This window comes from Rhinolophus sinicus, linkage group LG03 (genome assembly GCF_036562045.2).
Source record: "Rhinolophus sinicus isolate RSC01 linkage group LG03, ASM3656204v1, whole genome shotgun sequence".
Lineage (NCBI taxonomy): Eukaryota > Metazoa > Chordata > Mammalia > Chiroptera > Rhinolophidae > Rhinolophus > Rhinolophus sinicus.
Window position 1 is genome coordinate 58,916,170 of NC_133753.1, and position 20,249 is coordinate 58,936,418.

Below are 20,249 nucleotides of genomic sequence, written 5' to 3' on the forward strand. Positions count from 1 at the left end.
TAAACAGTTGGGAAGAATAAGGTCTGATTTTCCAGAAATGTTTTTCACATTAGTTTCAAAAGAAGGCCAGGCGTAGAAATCTAGGTGCAAAGAAATGGGTCTTTATGCAAACCTGTATTTTCTCAATGACTTTGGGACTGTTAGAACATCTACCCTGACAGTACTACCATGAGTCTCCTTAGTAATCTGAAGGATATCTCAGGGAACTCACAATTGAGATTTGTTAAGGGAGTCAAGAGAATAACATAAGGTACAACTGTTTTTACATGCTTAATCTTATTTAGAGGTGCAGGCATTCTTAAATCTGACAGAAAGAATGAATTAATGATGAATGAACAAATGAATATAATAATTCTTTCCCATGTATTTGAGTACCTGAGAACATATACCAAATGTCATAGAAAGTGTGCCAAATATTACTTATTGATGCATCATCCTTACCCCTCTAAGCTTTCCCTTGTATGAGACATTTCTCAGACTCCATTGCTAGCAATATTCTAACTTGAACTGTACCAATAAGAGGCACTGGTGAAAATTTGAGTAGGAAGAGAAGAAGGAGAAACCATCTCAGCAGCAGTAAACTTGTTGATATCAACAAATGGCTGATGAGATGTTATGCTAGCAGCTTCTGGGTGTAAGAAAATTCTGAGACTTACTGCCACAGGCAACAAAGATCATTGGTGGTGTTTCCCCGTGATTCCTGCCCTTCCTAATTTTTCAAACTCTAGTAATCGCTTTTAAATCTTTGCTCCCCCAGCACTACTAATTATTGTGTAAACCGCTAAGTCTTTGTGCATTAAATCCTACATTAGATAACTACACTGTTTGACTTAATCTAAAGCTTTATATCTTTTTCTGGATGACTGCTGAATAAAGTAAGACATCAAAACCATGGAAATACACCTCATCAAGTTTGTTCATATACATAATGTGTGCATATATACATATATATTTATAGCATGTTTGAAGTTTGTGAATTGAAATGTAATGACATAAAATCACTTTAGCCTACTATTCTGCAATACACCATGAAAAATGTATCACCATTGTATACTACTGAAAAATCATTGCTTCTAACAAGCAGGGTTCACAATCAGCCATCCATCAGGAATGGTGTGACCCTTGTAAAAAGGGCTGCAAAATTGTAGAATTTTTGGAGTCCACATAACTTTTATTACAGTATATTTTTATAACTGTTCTATTTTATTATTATTGTTGTTAATCTCCTACTGTGCCTTATAAATTAGACTTTATCGTAGGCATGTATGTATAGGAAAAAACAGTATATATGTAAGGTTCAGTACTACCTGTGGTTTCAGGCATCCACTGAGGGTCTTGGAATATATTCCCTGTGGACAAGAGGGAACTGTTGTATATTTTGGATTAGGATACTAGACTTAGAATACTTAAAAATGTTACCGTATAATATTCGTGGCTTTGGACAGAGAAAACCCAATTCATGGAATTATTAAGGAGGAGAGAGTAATACGTACATAAGAAGAGAAATACGGCAGAACTCTTGAAAATTTGCTCTGCTGATCCTCCTTGTAATGGAGTTACTGGGCTGAGATTGAAGAAAAACTTAAGTAAAGAAATTTAATTTAATTTAAAAATATAAATTAAGTCCTTTAAATTAAGAAACTAGAATGTGAATAAAAAGTGAGTCTCAAATATCCAGGAATTAAAGGAATCTATAGTCTTCAAAGAAAAAAAAAAAATCCCAATATTTCTTACAAAAATCAAAAATAAATCTGTTATTGGGCAATAACCTCAGCATTTTAATGCTGAAAAATGAAAAAAAATTACCTAAAGAATTCAAGCAAAATCCTTGGTATTATCTGAATTATTTGAATAAGTGAGGTGAGAGTGGAATTTCTGCCTAGATTATTCAGATAATTGCCTTAATTCTAAACTTCACTTGGCCGGTAGAGATCTTCCTTCCAGATGTATTTTTAGAATGCTAAATGCTGAAAAATGGATTCTTAAATTAAGCAGAGCAATTTGGGGTGGGGATGCAGGGAAGAAATAGTAAATAATTGATTGTCAGAATAAGACTGTGCTTTTCTTTCTAGTGACAATAACCAACATCTACTTTTTCAACATAGAATGAACTTCTATGATGAAAAAGGGAACTACCTGTGGATTTCAAAAATAACTGCAGTATTTTTTAAAGTTATAAATTCATCTTAAGTTTTAATTCTCTAAAGTTTGGAAACTCAAGAGCTATATCCAGCCATTTAATTTTATAAAGCCAAGGAAACTGACTTAAAAATCATACTATACTTTTTGTTTGACTTCATAATTTTGGTCTTTGCCTTCCAATTCTTAATTATATATATATGTATGTATATATATACGAGTGGAAATGTTGTGTGAGAATTCTGAATAGAATCCTTCTTTGCTGGACTGCTCTGGCCTCCAATACTGACAAGATGCTTAGATCTCCAGCAGCCATCTTGGGCCATAGGGCGACCTTAAGAACGAAAGCCTCACACTAGGGTGCTAAAAGAAGGATCCTGAGTCCATGATGACTACGGAGCTACATACCTCTGGGATGTCTCCCTCTGCACTGATTTTTCTTAAGACAGTAACCACTTCTATCTTGTTTCATATACTATTATTTCCAGTCTCTGTTACTAGCAGGTGAACACCCTGTTTAAATGATACATATTAAATATTAATTGAAAATATTTGGGGATTTTAAATTTCTACATATGTATAATGGCTTTCTCTCTTACACACACTTACACATACACATTTCAATTAGAAGAAAAAAGTAAGTAGTTATGTGAAGTTGTGCTAGTAATACATTTTGTGTATTTGTAATGGGAACCATGAGAAGATAAAAGCTAAAGCATTAGTCAAGAGTTGTCCAGTACATATATGGACTTAAAAAAAGTAGAGGAAGAAAGAGAAAAATATAGAAATGGAATGTAGCAATAGGATGTTAACAGCTATTTTTTCCTTTTTTGCAGATTTAGCTAAAGTACAATATTAATAGTAAAAGAGGGAAGAAAGATTGATTAATCTATAGAGCAGTCAGATAGAGTGGTAAGGATTAATCATTTTCTCTTCAGAAGCTACCCCAATTCTCTCCATCTTTTAAGATCCAGCTCTTTTATGCAGCTCTCATGGATCCCCCTGTAGGAATTAACCTCTGCCCTTTATGCATTTATAGGACCAGGACGACAGCATAGTGAATGATGCTTTTGTTTTAGACACAGCATTTAAAAGGGTGCCAAAAAGCTCAACAATCAATATAAAAAATTTTTAATTAAAAAATTTCCAATTACAGATGACACTCAATATTATGTCAGTTTCAGGTGTACAGCATAGTGGTTAGACATTTACATAACTTACAAAGTGATCTCCCCAATAAGTTTAGTACCCACCTGACACCACAGTTATTACAATACTATTTACTATATTCCCTATGTTATACTTTACATACCCTTCACGATATTGTAATTGCCAATTTGTACTTCTTAATCCCTTTACCTTTTCACCCGGCTACCCACCTGCCCCCTATCCCCCGCAACCATCAGTTTTTTCTCTGTATCTGAGTTTTTGTTTTGTTCGTTCATTCATTGATTTTTAGATTCTACCTATAAGTGAAATCACATGGTATGTGTCTTTCTCTGTCTGACTTATTTCACTTAGCGTAATACCCTCTAGGTCCATCCACGCTGTTGCAAATAATGAGATTTCATTCTTTTTTCAAGGCCAAGTGATATTCCATTGCATATATGTACATCTTCTTTATTCAATCATCTATCAATGAACACTTAGGTTTCTTCTATATCTTGGCTATTGTAAATAATGCTGCAATGAACATATGGATGCATAAATCTTTTCAAATGTGTTTTGGATTTCTTCGGATAAATAGGCAGAAGTGGGATTGCTGGGTCATAAGGTAGTTCTATTTTAATTTCCGCTGTTTTCCATAGCGGCTGTGTCTACTGGCAATCCCACCAACAGTGCTGGAGAGTTTCCTTTTCTCCACATCCTTGCCAATAGTTGTTTGTTGATTTTTGATGATAGCCATTCTGACAGGTGTGAGGTGATAGCTCACTGTAGTTTTAATTTGCATTTCTCTGATGAATAGTGACCTAGAGCACAAGATAATTTAATGGAATATTTTAATTACCACAATACAGCATGCAGGCTGGTCTCCTGTTTTTGTAAAAAAATTTTAATTATACTTCACTTTTATTTCTATTACAGCACTCAAATAGTGCTTTTTATAAATGTACTATCCCAACAGGTCCATGCTAATTTTTGTATTCCTCATGCACTTACTACTCTGTTTTAATCATAAAGACCTTTTAAAATATTAAATTGGTTCAATTGAAGGATTTTGCAAGAATATACTGTACTAGGGACTATAGGGTTAAGTTTGCATCATTAAATTCAACTATAGCAAATGAATAACAGAGAGTGATGAATGTTTTGAAAATACTTATAATTCAGTTCTTGAGAAAAACCTCAAGATTCACTTTGACTAAAACCCTGCCCAGCCTGGAGAGATAGGGAATTATAATACTACTTTATATTCATATAGCACTTTGCCCTACATAAAGTGCTTTCTTTTAATCCTCACCTGAATCCTGCAAGGTAAGTGTTATTATCCTTATTTATTATGGAGAGATTGAGAAGTTAAGTGACTTGCCCAAGGAGTTACAGGCAGAAAGTGGAAGAGCTGGGATTCTAACCCACATTTTCTGTGTCAAAATCACATACACTTCTGCTTCTCCAAATACTAAGTTTTAGGATTGACTGAGGAGAAGCAATTTGTGCAACTACAGTAGCATGTGTTCTGTTTATGGAACAATGTCGGTAGCACCTTAAACAGTAGTATTTTACCAAGTGTACTCATTATGATTAAAATTGTTCTGAGTTTTATGTGTGTATGCTTGATGAAGTAGCTCAACTCTTTCAGCATCGGATCGAATGTTTTATGGTTAAGGGCAGAAACCTACATATTGAAATATCAAAGACCAGGGGCAAATTGAGGAAATCATGCTAATACTTGAGTGTGTTTCTAACTACAACTTTATCACGAATGTGTGTGATATTCTGCAAAGCATAGAAATCATACATGTTTCCTTCTTTATGAAAATAAACATTTGGGAAAGTTTTTGAACTTTTCAGCTGATAAAAGTTATTTCAATGTGAAATCATAGTACTTTAGAGTTGGGAGTTTATTAAGTTTAATGGAAAAGGGGGAAAAAATCTATGACTATATTTTAAAACTCCACATGGTAATTAAATTTGTTAGAGGGCCTATAACTGCTTCAAATATAATTTCCTTCAGCATATAATAAACACATAACCAAAACCCAACATGTAATCTAATATTATAAAAATTATAGATTCTCTCCATTGATTGTTGCCCGGAGAATTAAAAACTTCAGTCTTCTTTTTATAAACTGATAGATGAGTGCCAGGGAAAGCCTCATTGTCAAGAAAACCAGAACTCAAAAGAAATTCAAAGCCATTCACTTTGGTTAATTGCAACCAGTCATCAATTATTATTTATTGAATGTCCGCAGGGTGCCTAGGCATTGAAGTGGCAAGTGACTTATTTGCATTATTCAAAGGATTTCTAACAGGAGCCTGAAGAGTTGCAGACGTCTTTAAGAGGTAAATTGGTGTGTGCTTCTCTAATTTAAAATGCCCCTACGTGAATGAATTGAATAGTCTGGGTTTCAGAGCTCTAGAGGTTTCTAACACCCAGAGATGACTTTTGTAAGCGAAGACCCCACTGGGTGCCAAACGACATGCCGGCGGTGGGCAGAACATGGCCCCACCAGGAGCTCCTGGACCAGTCAAGACCTCCCCAGCCGGGATGAGGGCCGACTGCAGCAATGGCGTCCGTGACCCGCCACCCCGTCCCTCCCCTCCCCTCCCCCACCTCGCACTCCCACCCCCACCCCCGGCTCACACCATCTCCCAGTCGCCGGGCCCCGACTGGTTCTCGCGAGATCCGGGCAACTGAGCGCTCGGGGCCTTTTCAAATCGGGATCCGTTACCGCTTCCCCAGCCGCCGCCATTGTCGCGCTCGGAGCCCCTCAGCGCAGGCGGCTGAGGCGGAGGCAGTGGCGGCGGGATGGCTGACGCCGACAAGCCCGAGGTGCCCGGGGCCACTGGCGACGACAGCCTGCATCTGCAGCCCGCGGAGCCCCCGGGCGAGCCGCGGCGAGAACCGCACACGCCGGAGACGGAGAAGCAGCCTCCTCAGCTCAGCAGCAGCTCCAATGGCGTTAAAATGTATTGTCTTTTCCTCCCGGGACCGGGACGAGGTCGGGGGCGGGAAGTCGGCCTGGGGGGCCCGAGGCCGGCCTGGGCCTCGGTCGGGGACAACCGCCCTCGGGCGGTGGGTGAGGGGAGGAGCAGGTGCAGCTGGGCCGCTCCCGGGCCCTACCCGCCTGCCCCCGGGCTGGGCGGGCTGGGGTGCGGCCGGGGGGCCGGCGCCCCCACCCCCATTTCTAGCCGGAGACCACGGGTCAACCTCTCTTCCCTGACTGCGGCTGGAGAACATTTGAGCACAGCTCTGCGGCCACCACGGTTTGCTGGAAAATGGTCCCCCTTTTAAAGGCCAGTAGTTAGTGTTCATCACTAGGGAGTATCTAGGGATGACATCATCGGACATTTCCTCCTAACCACGGAGAACGTCTTTAAAAGGAATATACCTCTATTTCCTTGGCCTCATTCTGAGGTTTATAAGTTCAGTGGTTTGTTGTTGTTTTTCTAATGTATATATTAGTTTCTGAAGTGATATATACCAAGAGGAACTTTAGTAAATGTGCTGTTAGACCGAATCCGTTGTATTACCCTTGAATTGGAAAGAAGTACTTTAAAAAGGAAAATGTGCCTTGCTTCCCCTCCCTGGCCCCCAAATGTTTGTCAGCCCAGCAGGCCACTTAAAGAACAACAAAAACTCACCGTGTGATGGTAGGTTCTTAATTTTAGTATAAAGATAAGATGTTTTTAATTGAAGAAAATCCACTACCTTTAAGATTCTAGCTGTCATTAGTGCCTATAAAGAATTTAGTCGACTCGAATCCATAATATCTAGTTACTGTAAGGGCATGTTATGCTCCCCTTTGTTCTTGTTATATGGGGGGATATGAAGTCAGGCATTTATTTGCATATGCCCAGCTCTTTAAACCTGAAGTTGAAAGTATTGTTGTTATTTAGTGAAAAACATAATTTTCCTGCTCTCAGTTATGCCTCAGAGTAGAAAGCAGTGAACATATGGTCATACTAAAATAGGTAAGGGAAATGTTCTCTTCCTTTGCATAAAAGAGTTTGAAACGCTGTGGTAAACCTGGACCAGTCTATGTAAGAGTTGGTTGCACATAAGGTAGCTCTACCAGCTTGGTTATGACACTGTTGCTCTCGATTGGGTTTGAGTAGGATAGGCAGTATCTGTAGGCAGAATAGAGGTGCAGGTGTAAGAGATTCCACCTCAGTGTAATTTGTTCCTAGGTGGAAAAGACCTCAGCAACTGAGAAACCAAAAGGGAGTGAAGCGCTTTCTACCATGCCTGTCAAAATGTGGGCTTTCAGGATTTTGGCATCATAAAATGAATGAAAACCAGTGAAATGATAAATTTAAAATACAAAAAACATCTAAACTTGGGTCTGCCACCCTTTTCTCCTGAACAAAAAGTACAGCCTTGAATTACAAACAGAAGGCCCACTATACTTGGATATGATCAATTGAATAGTGTCTGTACAGGTGAAGCTGGTGTCTAAACCTCCATCAGATCTTACCCTTTTTAAAGTCTCATTGTGGTTTAGCTAGACAGAGAGGGGAGAGGTGGACAAAGAATCCCTTTAACTTCTAATTGAGGAAAAGGAGAATATAAGGTGAAGAAAAGAAATGTTACTACTAAATACACATGAAGATTCTTTTCATATTGCTTGTAATTCATCTCCTGTCTTCTTTTCCCGGAAGTTGAGTGAAGAGACCAGTTTACTCTTGGGGGTTTCTTGTACTGTTTATTCCATAAGAACATATAATGAATGAATGGTCCACCATGGATCACTCACACTAAATAACTAGGGACATTTACCTGTATCAACCTAATAACCTTATTTTTTTCTTTTTTGATCCTGTGAACCAACTGGAGTAGTTAACAACTCACACATAAACTTCAGTTGATTTCCATGTTTTTAATGATAAGAATTCATAGAGATGACAAAAATGACCAAATATTGCCATAAAATATATATTACTTAGACGTGAACACAGTGCCTCTTGTTAAGATTGAAATGACTTTTGGCTGAAGTTAATTCATAGTCATTGAGGATGGAGACCACCCTGTATTATTCATCTTTGTATCTCCAAGGCCTTATGTTTAAAAGGCCCAATAAATATTTAAGAAATGCGGAAGTGAACTTTTATGATCATGAAACTCATATACAGAGGATTTAGTTGGCATGTTCCCATCTTTTGATAAGTTAAAGATGTTTTCCTAAGTGTAGTCTTTTTCTTTATGCCAAAATGGTATACTAGCTCTCCTTAAGTGTGTAGGAGAAACAACAATATTGTTACAAGTCTTCATCATTCAAGTGTGGTTATGTAAGTAACACCTTGGAGTCTATGGAGATTGAAAGTTACATTAGGACACGTATAAAATATTAAGCCCTGGAGCAAGGTGAAGTGGTTGAAGTAGAGTATTATTTTTTTATCATATTGGGAGTAAAGAGTGGAACTGGGTGTAGTTTTGCATTTCATGTGTAGCACCGTGTTTCCCCGAAAATAAGACCTACCCTGAAAATAAGCCCCGGTTAGGATTCAAAGCCAGATGGACTCATTTAGTACGTTATGGTGATGTTCCAGAAGAAGATGACATGACTGTATTTGAATAAATGTAGATGGTTGTACATGGAAAAATAAGACATCCCTTGAAAATACACCCTCATGCGTCTTTTGGAGCAAAAATTAATGTAAGACCTGGTCTTAGTTTTGGGGAAACACAGTATAAGACCCGGTCTTATTTTCGGGGAAACACGGCATTATGCTTTTTAAATCACATATTAAAACTATGTTTTCTTATCTGATGTTCAATATCGATTTTTCAAAAATATATGTTATAATTTGGGTAGGCATATTTCAGTCTTATGAATAGATAACATTTTTATGACTTAGAATAGTCACAGTCTATATTTCAAGTACATTAAGGAGAGGATTTGCCTAAATGAATAGTTTGGGAATTATTACATGAATAGTTTGTGAATTATTATTATTACATTGGGAATTATTACGTGGGTATAGTGCCAATATTTTAATATTGTGTAGCATCATTTCCTGAAGAGTTTTCACATATATTTTTACTGTCTTTCATACTGTATGTAGGACATAGAAAGAGTTCAGAAATTGAGTAAATATAGCTTAGTTTCTTAATCAGACTGTACCTCTAGCCACTAAATTGGTCTATAGATAGTTTTAATTTATGCATTGTAGATGAGCAGTTCAGCAGTATCTTTAAGATGCCACTAATAAGGAAAATTTGAAGAAATTGCTTTCTTTGGTCATCTGTTGAATGAATATTTTAAAAAGGGTATCCTACATAATATTAGTGCCTTTTTTTTTTTTTTTTTTTTTTACATATTGTATGATTTAACTTATATAAAGGTTAGAAAACACAAACTAAACTAGAATGACGGAAGGCAGATCAGTCATTGCCTGGGGACAAAGGAAGGGATAGGGAGGGATGGTAGGGAAGGGTTACAAAGGCACATGAAGAAACTTGGGAGTAATGGATATGTTCATTATCTTGAGTATGGTGATGGTTTCACAGGTGATAATACAGCTTTTTAATTGAATTGTCAGATTGTGCTTACAACATCCATGTAAGAATAGAAGAATATAGCGAGTACTTAAGAACATTGTGCAATTTTCAAAATTGGTTTCATTCAGGAAGAAAATAAAAATAGGTAGGGGAGTGGTATTTAGCTAGTGACCATATGAGTATGGATGTCTATTGACCTGAATAGAGACTTAGTTATTTTAAAAAAACATTAATTGAATTCTGCGTACTATATAAATGTGTTCTTTGGAGGATTAAAAAGAAAAGTTTGATCTTCTGCCTACTACTATACTCATAAATCAGAGAAAAGGCCTCTGTGCCTTTTGGCTGCTTACTGTCATTTTCAGAAGTGACTCTGTTTAGACAGGTAGGTACTTGCTAAAGTTGGACAGGTGAGATGATCTCTTCCAGGATGTGCCATTTATGATGAGGGAAGATGTTTGATAGTGAAGGTGTCCCTGTCAAGGTCTGAAACAGTGGCAAAGCGAGTTTGGCTCTAATGTCTCTTGATTTTAGCAGTTTTTCTGGCAGAGAGCAGTACCATCTGTGCTCAGATGAATATGGATTCTTAATTGACTGTTCCCTCATTCAAGAATTAATATTTATCGAGCACGTGTTCTGTGTAGTTAGATGCTACTGATACCAATGCAGGTAGTTTTTGTGTTCATAGAGTTTTACAAAGTACAACATATTTATGGCTGTGTTGTTACCTGCTCAGAAAAGTAGTGTCTAAAAAGTTCAGTATATCATGGAATGAGTAGTGGGTGGAGCACTGCAGTGTATAGATTCCCACAATTGCTTGGCCTAGGAGATAATTTAGAGCCTGGGTCATGAAACCTGGTTGTTTGTCAGAATAATCCAGGAAGCTTTAAAAGATTTAGATTCCTGGATGTCATTCCTAGAGATTTTAATTAGTATCTGTTTGTGAAAATTTGCTTTAAAGATCAAAGTTTTAATTAAATAGTTTTAAATTCACTAGAGTAATTTAAAATAAATTTATTCTTTTTCTGTAAAAAATTCCTTTTGAAAAGTAAATTGCATTTTTAAAATATTCAGATTTTTATCTATAGGATTTACTTTAAGTGTATACTTATATCATGCAGATGATTGGTGGATAGCATCATATATTTGCTTTGTTATTACAGTTTTATGAATTAAATATTTTTTCAGTTAGAGCCCCATTATAAAGTAAATTTATAAAATTCTGGTCCATGTTGCATTTAAGTACTGCTTCCCTTCTCCACCCTACCCCCCCATTATAGGTAATACTGCTAATAAAAATGGCATAATTCTATGAAGTACCCTATCTTAGTTTGTAGGTTAGAACATTGAAAATGTTGAGTATGAAAATATTAGGATACCTTATCAATTTTCTGTGTTGACCAAAACTGAAAATAGAAAAAATTTTATAAATTCGTTTTTTTAGAGTTCTGAATAAAGCCCAGAAAGTTAATTCCCCATTAAAGGTGGCAGTTTTACATACTGTAGGAATAAAACCACTCATTTCCCCCTCTTGTTAAGTTCTAATAACATTTATTAACTATTAGGATGGGAAAAACTGAGTGATGCTGCAGCTATTTATTATGGAAGAAAAGATTGTGAATAGAAGTTTGGTAATCTGCCCAAGTCCTAGCTTTGAGATGGCATTGGGAAATTTCAAAGCCAGCAGTGTGACCCTCCAGCTACGTTGTTGAGATCTAAGTGGAGAGTTTTGTGAGGTGAGATGATAAATATTGAATATTTAATATAGACTTCCATTATTAGAAATGTGACTGGGGTATTCTTTTTGTTGTTTTGTTTTTAATTCATAGGGAGAATGATGAATCAGTAAAAGAAGAGAAATCTGAATTAAAAGAAAAATCTACAGGAAATAAGAAGGCCAATAGATTTCATCCTTATTCGAAAGACAAGAATTCGGGCATTGGAGAAAAGAAAGGTCCAAATCGTAACAGAGTTTTCATTAGCAACATCCCATATGACATGAAATGGCAAGCTATTAAAGATCTAATGAGAGAAAAAGGTAACCAGCTCTGATAAACTGACTGTTGGATAATCTTTATATAGAAGGGGGAGGGAACTAAACAAAATTTTTTATTCCTCTGAGCCACAGACCCAAGAATCAATTTTTGTTTATTTCTTGACACATGAATTAACTTTTTCCTCTTCTTTCACTTGATGCAATTTCATTATAAGGTAGTATGGATAAATGAAGTTTTTTTTTTGTTTTTGTTTTTTTGTTATTTCAGTGGGATAGTAGCAAGCCAGCATATGCATGCCACCAAGAATTTTGTTAACGTGATTGCTTTGTCTAGTTGAAGTTTTTATAGATTTTTAAAGGACTATTGCATTAGTTAAGCAATACATTTAGCTGTTAAAGACTGAACAATAAGGTCTGATTATTTTTTTCCAAAAGCTGTTTTGTTATTATCTTGGTGGAGTCTGGAATCTGCCTGTGGAATTCATTTTGTGTGCATTGTCATGAATGCCATGATGCTGTCTCTTCAGTTCTATATTAAAATTGCGTTACTGCTGTTGCAGTTTTGTTTTCAGAATAATCTGAAAACTTTCATTTTATATACATGGTTGGTTTTGGGGGAAAATAATTTTCATACTTGATTTTGTAAAAGTTAGTTTTGTTATCTCTTGAAAAACTGAGTTTCAACAGTCCAGAAAACTATGTACTTGGTTTTGAGGCTGATCTCTTCTAATAAATTTTTTAAAAATTGCATTGGTGTATCTGTTGTAAGGTGACAACTATTTGATTGGTTTTATTCATTGACTATTTAGAAAGTGTGTGGCTTGCTGTGAAGCATGACTTGTAAATTTAGCTTACTGATGGCAAACATGATTGAAGACATTCAGGTAGGAAGTCACCTTAAAACAGCTGTTGTGTGTAGGCGACTAAAGTTATTTGAAAAGTGCTAATGTTGATGTTTTTAATATGATAGGCTAAGGGACTATTTGTATGTATATGTGCATTTGTTCACCAACTATATCATGCTGGCCAAAATATGATCTGTAGTATGAATTAGGTTAATATGGTTGTTAGCTTTTTTAGAGAATGTGGATGATGTACATTTCTGAAAATTAGTTAAATTTACATAGCCATTGACAGGAGGTACGTTGGTCTGGTTTTGATTGTTGGTGAATAATAGGTGCCTTTCTGTAGAGTTGTGCACAGGTGTGCAGTAAAGCAAGACATTGGTGTTTAAATGTATTGTTTCTTGGTATCTTCCTTTTGTATGTCTTATGTAGTTGGTGAGGTTACATACGTGGAGCTCTTTAAGGATGCGGAAGGAAAATCAAGGGTAAGTGCTGTGGGCAATCATCTGCTTGAGGTTTAAAAGTTCCTCAGCAGTTTACTTTTCGTATAATACTTGTACCAGTTTTTGGAAACTTAAGTTTCATTTTGTTTTACTTTATTATACAAGAATTGAGGCTTTATACTAGCAAGTCTGACACACAGATCAAGCTAGCTGCCTGGAAGGGATGGGTTTTATAAATACTCACAAAGGGCATTCACTTTTTTAATGCTCTAAGGTAATGCTGCTTTTTAGCAAATAGAGTTAATGTAGGATTTTTTTTTGTTGTGTTTTGATGTCTTCAAGGATATTTTAACAGTCACTGAATTGATAATATTCCTTAAGAGTTCTATGAGAAGCCTATAGCTTAAAGGTGTTAATTCAGAATGTATGTTTGAAATTTATAATGAAAAACTTAATTTGGTAGCCTACAGGACTACATAAGAGGCAGTGTTCTGACCAATTGGTATGGATGACACTGATGATTAAATTGACATAGAAGGAATTGGGTGATAGTCGATTTTGGTTTTTAGCAACAAGAAAGAATATACTGAAGAAGAACACAATGGAAAGCTCTTAACCATTTTAATTATATTAGCAAAAACCAGTTGGGTGCATAAAAAATAAAAACTTTGTCATTACATTCAGTGGCACTTTGACAATAACAATGACAAAGAATTATTTAAAAAATGATACTACTAATTTGTTTCTTTAGCATAGGTGACTGTTTTTACATGCTTAAAACTGGATGCTGTTAAATTATGTGCAGCCAGTTTTCTCTGAGAACTTTGTTAAAAGTGAGATTAATATTTCCTATTTTGATTTTAATAAAATTGAAAAATATACATTAAAATCTACTTGTGCACAATACGTCTTTTGAAAATACTTATAACTATGTAAGGATAAGTGTATTAGAGCCTTCTGTTATTTCTTTTAAGTACTTTTGATTGAATTTGTGCAATGACATTATATTAGTTTTATCTTGAGGAGTCATCTAAAAGTAAAAATGTGCTTCAAGAGTGTATGTTAAATCCTACTATCTGAAATAGAGACATTTAAAAATTTACAGAAAATTTGTGGTCACTTGCCTGTTATGTTCTGGAGGTGTAAAAGACAAAAGAAAAATTGACTGTATTATTGATTGCTTTTAATGACTTAAATGTTAGACTCTACCATTAACTTCGTCTACTGACCTAAAACCTTTTTTCTTTTGCATATATTGACATATCTACTTGGATGTAGGGTTGTGGGTAAGAATTTTTTTTTTTTTTTTTAAGTATCTTAAGTCAAATTTAAATTTCTGATAGGGAAAAAAACTTTAGTACATAAAACTTTTCTATAATTTTTTTCCCCATTAAGGGTGGTTGAATTCAAAGATGAAGAATTTGTAAAGAAAGCCCTAGAAACCATGAACAAATATGATCTTAGTGGAAGACCCCTGAATATTAAAGAGGTAAGATTGCTTATATTTTAAATAAACATTTGGATATAAGGACATGTTTTCTTTGGATTTTCATCTTTGGTAATGTATTTATCTGACCACAACATTTTTGTTTTTTTAACATTGATGCTTATTAAAGCATTATGTATTGATGATAGTTTTGCTTGTACGTGATTTTCCATTTGCCCTTAAGCAGTTAGCCTGTATATTTGATTTGTTCCAAGTTATTAGAAGCAGAAGTATGTGATTTAAAACAACTTCAGGACCCAGAAATTTAAAGATGACTCACTTTAGGTGCTGACTTTATTTGGTACATACATTTTCAATTTTTAGATGTTGTAGTTTTAAGTTGACAAATATAGTAGATATTCTTGTAGTTGATAAAGTTTGCTTAATAATACAAATACCTTATGGATTTGAATAAAATTGATACTCACTTTTAATAATATTAACCTGAAACTGTGCCAGATTAAAATTTAAGGAAAATCTAACTCTGTTAGTGAAATTTATAACTGGAACTTGGAAACCCCTAAAATGGAGATGTTCCTTTGTATAGAATTGTTGCAATATAAATATGTTGATAAAGGAATAATCAGAAGGTACATAAAAAACTATGCACAGTTAGGTACAATTGACCGTAGAAATGATTAGCTTGAATAGCAGTCATTTTCATATCTTTTAGTTCATATTGTTAATCTTGTATGAAGTTTGCTCACAGACCAGTTATGTATGTATCCTTGGTAAAGTCTGTATTAAAAAAAGATAGAGATTATAACTTTGGGACCCTGAAGTATTTCTACCAGCACAGATGTTAATCACTGGTCATAGAACAATACTGTCAGTCACACTTAGTAGTGATTTGAGTCCCAGCTCTATCTCTTTCTAGCTGTGTGAGTGGGCATGTTACTTATAATAGTACTGTGATAATACTTAACCTAATGGGATTTTTGTGAGGTTTAAATGAGATACCGTGGTAAAGAATTCAGTCTGTGGCATAAGAGAATCTCTGACCCAGGGCAAATTACTTAATCTCTTTATTTCTTTGTTTTTTATCAGTAAAATGGGAATAATACTAGAACCTATCTGATACTGTTATAAGGACTCAAACAGTTAATATATATAAAACATTTAATAAATATTAGCTATTTGTTGTAATTGTGATATTATATAAAGCACTTAGCATAGTGCTCAAAATAATTTAACTACATAATAAATGTTAGCTGTAGTAATGATTGTTGTTATTCTTGTCCAAGGTGGGAATGTTAGTGGTCATTCTTTTTCCTGAGCGTGAGGTGATAATGAATAGTTCCCCCTTTTCCGCAGGTGATACATTCCAAGACCTCCCAGTGGATGCCCCAAACCACAGACAATATGGAACCCTATGTATACTACATTTTTCCCCATACATTCATACTTTTTCACTTAAAGAAAGCACTTGATGGCTTTTCTTTGTCATAGCCGAATTGCCAGCATGACTACTCTTACACTTTGGGGCCATTATTAAGTAAAAGAAGGGTTACTTGAACACAGACACTGTGATACTGTGATAGTGGATCTGATAACCGATGTGGCTACTAAGTGACTAACGGGTGGGAAGCGAATACAGTGTGGATACTCTGGACAAAGGGGTGATTCACATCCCAGGCTGGACAGTGTGAGACAGCACAAGATTTTATCTACTCAGAACAGCACGCAATTTAAAACTTATGAATTGTTTATTTCTGGAATTTTCCATTTAATATTTTTGGTCCGTGGGTAACTGAAGCCAAGGAAAGCGAAACCCTGGATAAGCAGGGACGACTGTAGCTTAAAATGAAAGGCTATGCTACCAATGAATACAAGTATCCCAAATCCCTTTATTTGAGTTTGCCTCTGAATCCTCTAATCCTGTTTGAGCCTGGGGGTTATTCTTTTTTTTTGACTGGGAAGTGGAGAATTGGTAGAGAAAGTTTAGACTGTTACAGTCTGTGCCAGCCATTTATTTAGTGCTTTTTATGTGGAAACCAGTACCAATGTTCCAGAAATATGTTGATATCCTAAATAATTTCTCATAAGGATGGCATTTGTAGAATAACCACCCTTAAGGGAAATTGTTATTTTGAGGATTATGATTTGCTGTTTTATTTTCTTATTCTTTTTCAAAAAGACAAGTATTGTAGAGTCTGTGTTTTTATTTTTTAATTTTAATTGTAAAAAATGTTTATCGGATGCTAAATGCCAGGTCCATGTTGTTTATGTTATTTTAAGTTTTTAGTACATTGTAGATCTTCAGAAATATCCCAGAGACCCTAAAATAGAGTTATGTGATCCAAGCCAATATGTGATACTCACATTTTTAACCTTTTTTAAAGAAAAAATGGTTGAGTTTGGCCTAGCTCAATGATGAAGTGTTCTTTATGCAATTAACTTTTTTGGATCAACCTCACTAAAGATCCCTTTCCTGGGAAAAATTCATTTACAATGCGTAGCTGGGGTCAGTGCTGAGAACTACTAGTGATAGTTGAAGGAAAAGTTTATTTCCAATGTTCCTTTACAGATATTGGAATTACACTTTCTCATTTAATTAAATGAGGGTTTGGAGCAGTTGTAAACTTATTACAGGCTCTTTAATAACAATGGCAGGCAATGACTAGCAGGCTGACATCAAAGGGGAAAAGAGGAATATAAACCATGTTATATATAGTAGGTAATTTGTGTTATATAAATTGTATTTTATATATATTTTATACAGGTATATATGTTTATATATATGTCATGTAGATAAAGACAAATCAAACATAGTAATATGCTTTGTTAACGTTAAGAACAAACAACCTATCTTAATAGTTCATGAAGCATCTATTTGGTGTCCACCACCTTCCTCATAGGTAACCACTAACCTAAATTTAGTATTTGTGTAAGTTTTTGAAACTTTAGACCTGAAGCATTGAATATATATTAACTTAAAAGCTTTATAACATTCTTCAAAACATGCATTTCTTTACTGCTGTATTTCTTTTTATTTCTTCATGCTGAAGAAATATATTGCCAGCCTTTCTAAAGCATTTTTAGTCACTGAACTTTCCTTTTATTAGTATTCGCAGACAGCCCAGCGGAGTAGAATTGATGGTTACCTATATCATAAGCACTTGGTATTGCTAATGATAGTTTATTGTTAGGTGGTTTTTTGTGTTCTACTTGGTAAGATGAGTGAGAAGTACATTTAAACTTGCTCTTTTCGTTTTGTAAGGAAAACTATTTCTCATAAAGTTAATGAACTAAAAAAAAAAAAAATCAGTATTTATTGTCATTCTTCATTTAGACTCTTAGCTTTTCCTTGTCTCCCCAGCCCCATCTCAGACCATAATCATGTTGAGGAAGGAAAGAGGTTGTAAGGTGGATAATTGTATTTTGTTCAGGAATGAAATTTACACATTGTTATAGCCCCCCTCTATCCCAATATTCCTGAGTTTTATAAAATCTGTTCTGTTGTTGAAAACCTTTGAATTAGTCTGCCATTGAATTAATTATCCAATGGTGACAACTCACCATTACTGCATTTTGAAAAGAAAAGAGGTACAGTAAGTATTTGGTTCCTCTTTGAGTTATGCATGTTTATGTATGTGTACCATATACTTGTACACTAGTACAAGGACAAAATTAAACTAATTTCAAGTTCTTAAGTGACTTTAGTGATTGGAAAGAGGTATTTAATTGACATCCCTGGAGACTGTAATCTTTTGTCTGTCCACAGGTTTTTATGGGACTGAATTCTCTGGATGAGAAAAAAACTTCAAGAGGGCCAATGATTTGAGCCAGATGGGATAGCTACTGTAGAATTTGAAGTTGTTGTTTTAATTATATAGACTCATTGATGTATCTAGTGGCATTTAACATTCAATGTGTGTTGTAGGATCCTGATGGAGAAAATGCTCGTAGGGCATTGCAACGAACAGGAGGATCATTTCCAGGAGGACATGTACCCGATATGGGATCGGGGTTGATGAATTTACCACCTTCCATTCTCAATAATCCAAACATTCCTCCTGAGGTTATCAGTAATTTGCAGGCTGGTAGACTTGGTTCCACAATTTTTGTTGCTAATGTAAGTTTGAAGCTTTAGTTTAAAATTTTGTCGTTCAGATATTTAGTTCTAATTATGAGATTATTTAATTAGATGAATGGATTATAGGTTTATGGAACATTTTGCTTATTTTTAAATAAAGTAAGCCAAAGCGAAATTACCATAAACTCAAAACCAGTGTAAGTCTCTCTCTCTCTCTCTCTCTATATATATATATATATGTATATATATGTATATATTATAGTGTAAATACGAGTATTTAGAATTTTTCAAAAAGAGAACTGTGGAATTTATAAACCTTTAGCAGTTCTTGAAATTATTTGCTTTTAATGTATGTGATTTTTGTTTGTATTGGTAAATGGATTTCTTTCTTTTGCTTTCTTTCATATTTGATATTCGTGAATGTGCATGTTGTAGTTGGTTTGTCATTTGTTCAAGCTTTTGAAAGTCAGTACTTTCCAAAATCTGAATTTCTCTTAGTAAAATAGATGTGCAAGTTTCAAATGTGTAAAACTAGATTGAGTAGTTGAGAGACTGTTTTGGGAATTTAAAACAAGGATAAGGAACTACATAGATGTAGCTTACTTAACTGATTTTAAACAACTTAAGATGTTTTTGTTTGAATGTTATTGATACATTGTTTAACAAGAATTATAGCTCTTTATAGTTTTGAGAATTTAGAAAAGATTTGTTTGTATTTATAAATGGGGAGAGGGGTTTATTAGTTGTGTAACTTTATATAATTTTATGTTAAGCTTGACTTCAAAGTTGGTTGGAAGAAGCTAAAGGAAGTGTTCAGCATAGCTGGAACTGTAAAGCGGGCAGATATTAAAGAAGACAAAGATGGCAAGAGCAGAGGAATGGGCACAGTCACTTTTGAACAAGCAATTGAAGCAGTTCAAGCAATTTGTATCCTGATTTACACTTTAGCATTATTTAATAAGGTTGAAGAAGCTTGGTACCGTTTTGTGGGAGTCCTGGAATTTAAGGTTGCTTGGCTTAGAAATGTGTATTAGACTTTAGTCTCCAGCATATAAAACCTTTTCTATGTCCAAGTACTAAAGTCACTCTTAAAACTTGAATTAGCTACATTGTACAGGCCCAGTATGAACTTTTTTCTATTTTCTCTTCCTACCACAACTAATTATGTATACATGCTCTTGACAGTTATGTAATCCATTGTAAATTAATACAATTGCTTTAAATGAAGACTTGTTAATTTTAATTTTCTCTTTTCAATGGTTGAATTAAAAGATTACATTTTATTTATAAAATCAAAGTAAAAAGCAAAGAATTGAAGATTTTTCTTTTGAGTATATGGAAGAAACTAATAAAAAATAAGTACAATATTAGAGATTTTGATTAATATTAAAGATAGTCGAATTCTAAATTAAGATTATTAAAAATGTGTTTGTGTTCAAGTATAATTTTATAGTTGTTAACTGGCTTTCCTTGACTGAACCAACAGCTATGTTCAATGGGCAGTTTTTGTTTGATAGACCTATGCATGTGAAAATGGTGAGTTCCTATATATCACTTCACCCCTCCAAACTTTTCAAATCTTTTATCTGCTCTCCTCTACATTACAGATCTTTTTAGTTTTATATTAACCTTATAATAAAC

At 34.8% G+C, this 20,249-nt stretch overlaps 1 protein-coding gene across 2 annotated transcripts in view; it reads left to right on the forward strand.

Annotated features, from left to right (window-relative positions):
* The first annotated feature begins 5,952 nt into the window (after positions 1–5,952).
* The window catches only part of MYEF2 (myelin expression factor 2), a 38,263-nt gene continuing 23,966 nt past the window's right edge, over positions 5,953–20,249 (forward strand). Inside the window, exons 1-8 of one of the 2 annotated variants that reach the window (XM_019730698.2) lie at positions 5,953–6,270; positions 11,632–11,840; positions 13,076–13,128; positions 14,365–14,372; positions 14,482–14,575; positions 18,456–18,647; positions 19,382–19,535; positions 20,095–20,144. In XM_019730698.2, the coding sequence (XP_019586257.1) occupies positions 6,110–6,270; positions 11,632–11,840; positions 13,076–13,128; positions 14,365–14,372; positions 14,482–14,575; positions 18,456–18,647; positions 19,382–19,535; positions 20,095–20,144 (921 nt within the window). In that variant the 5' untranslated portion in view covers positions 5,953–6,109. The remainder of the gene's footprint in view (positions 6,271–11,631; positions 11,841–13,075; positions 13,129–14,364; positions 14,373–14,481; positions 14,576–18,455; positions 18,648–19,381; positions 19,536–20,094; positions 20,145–20,249) is intronic. The other variant, XM_019730699.2, reaches the window with a different exon arrangement.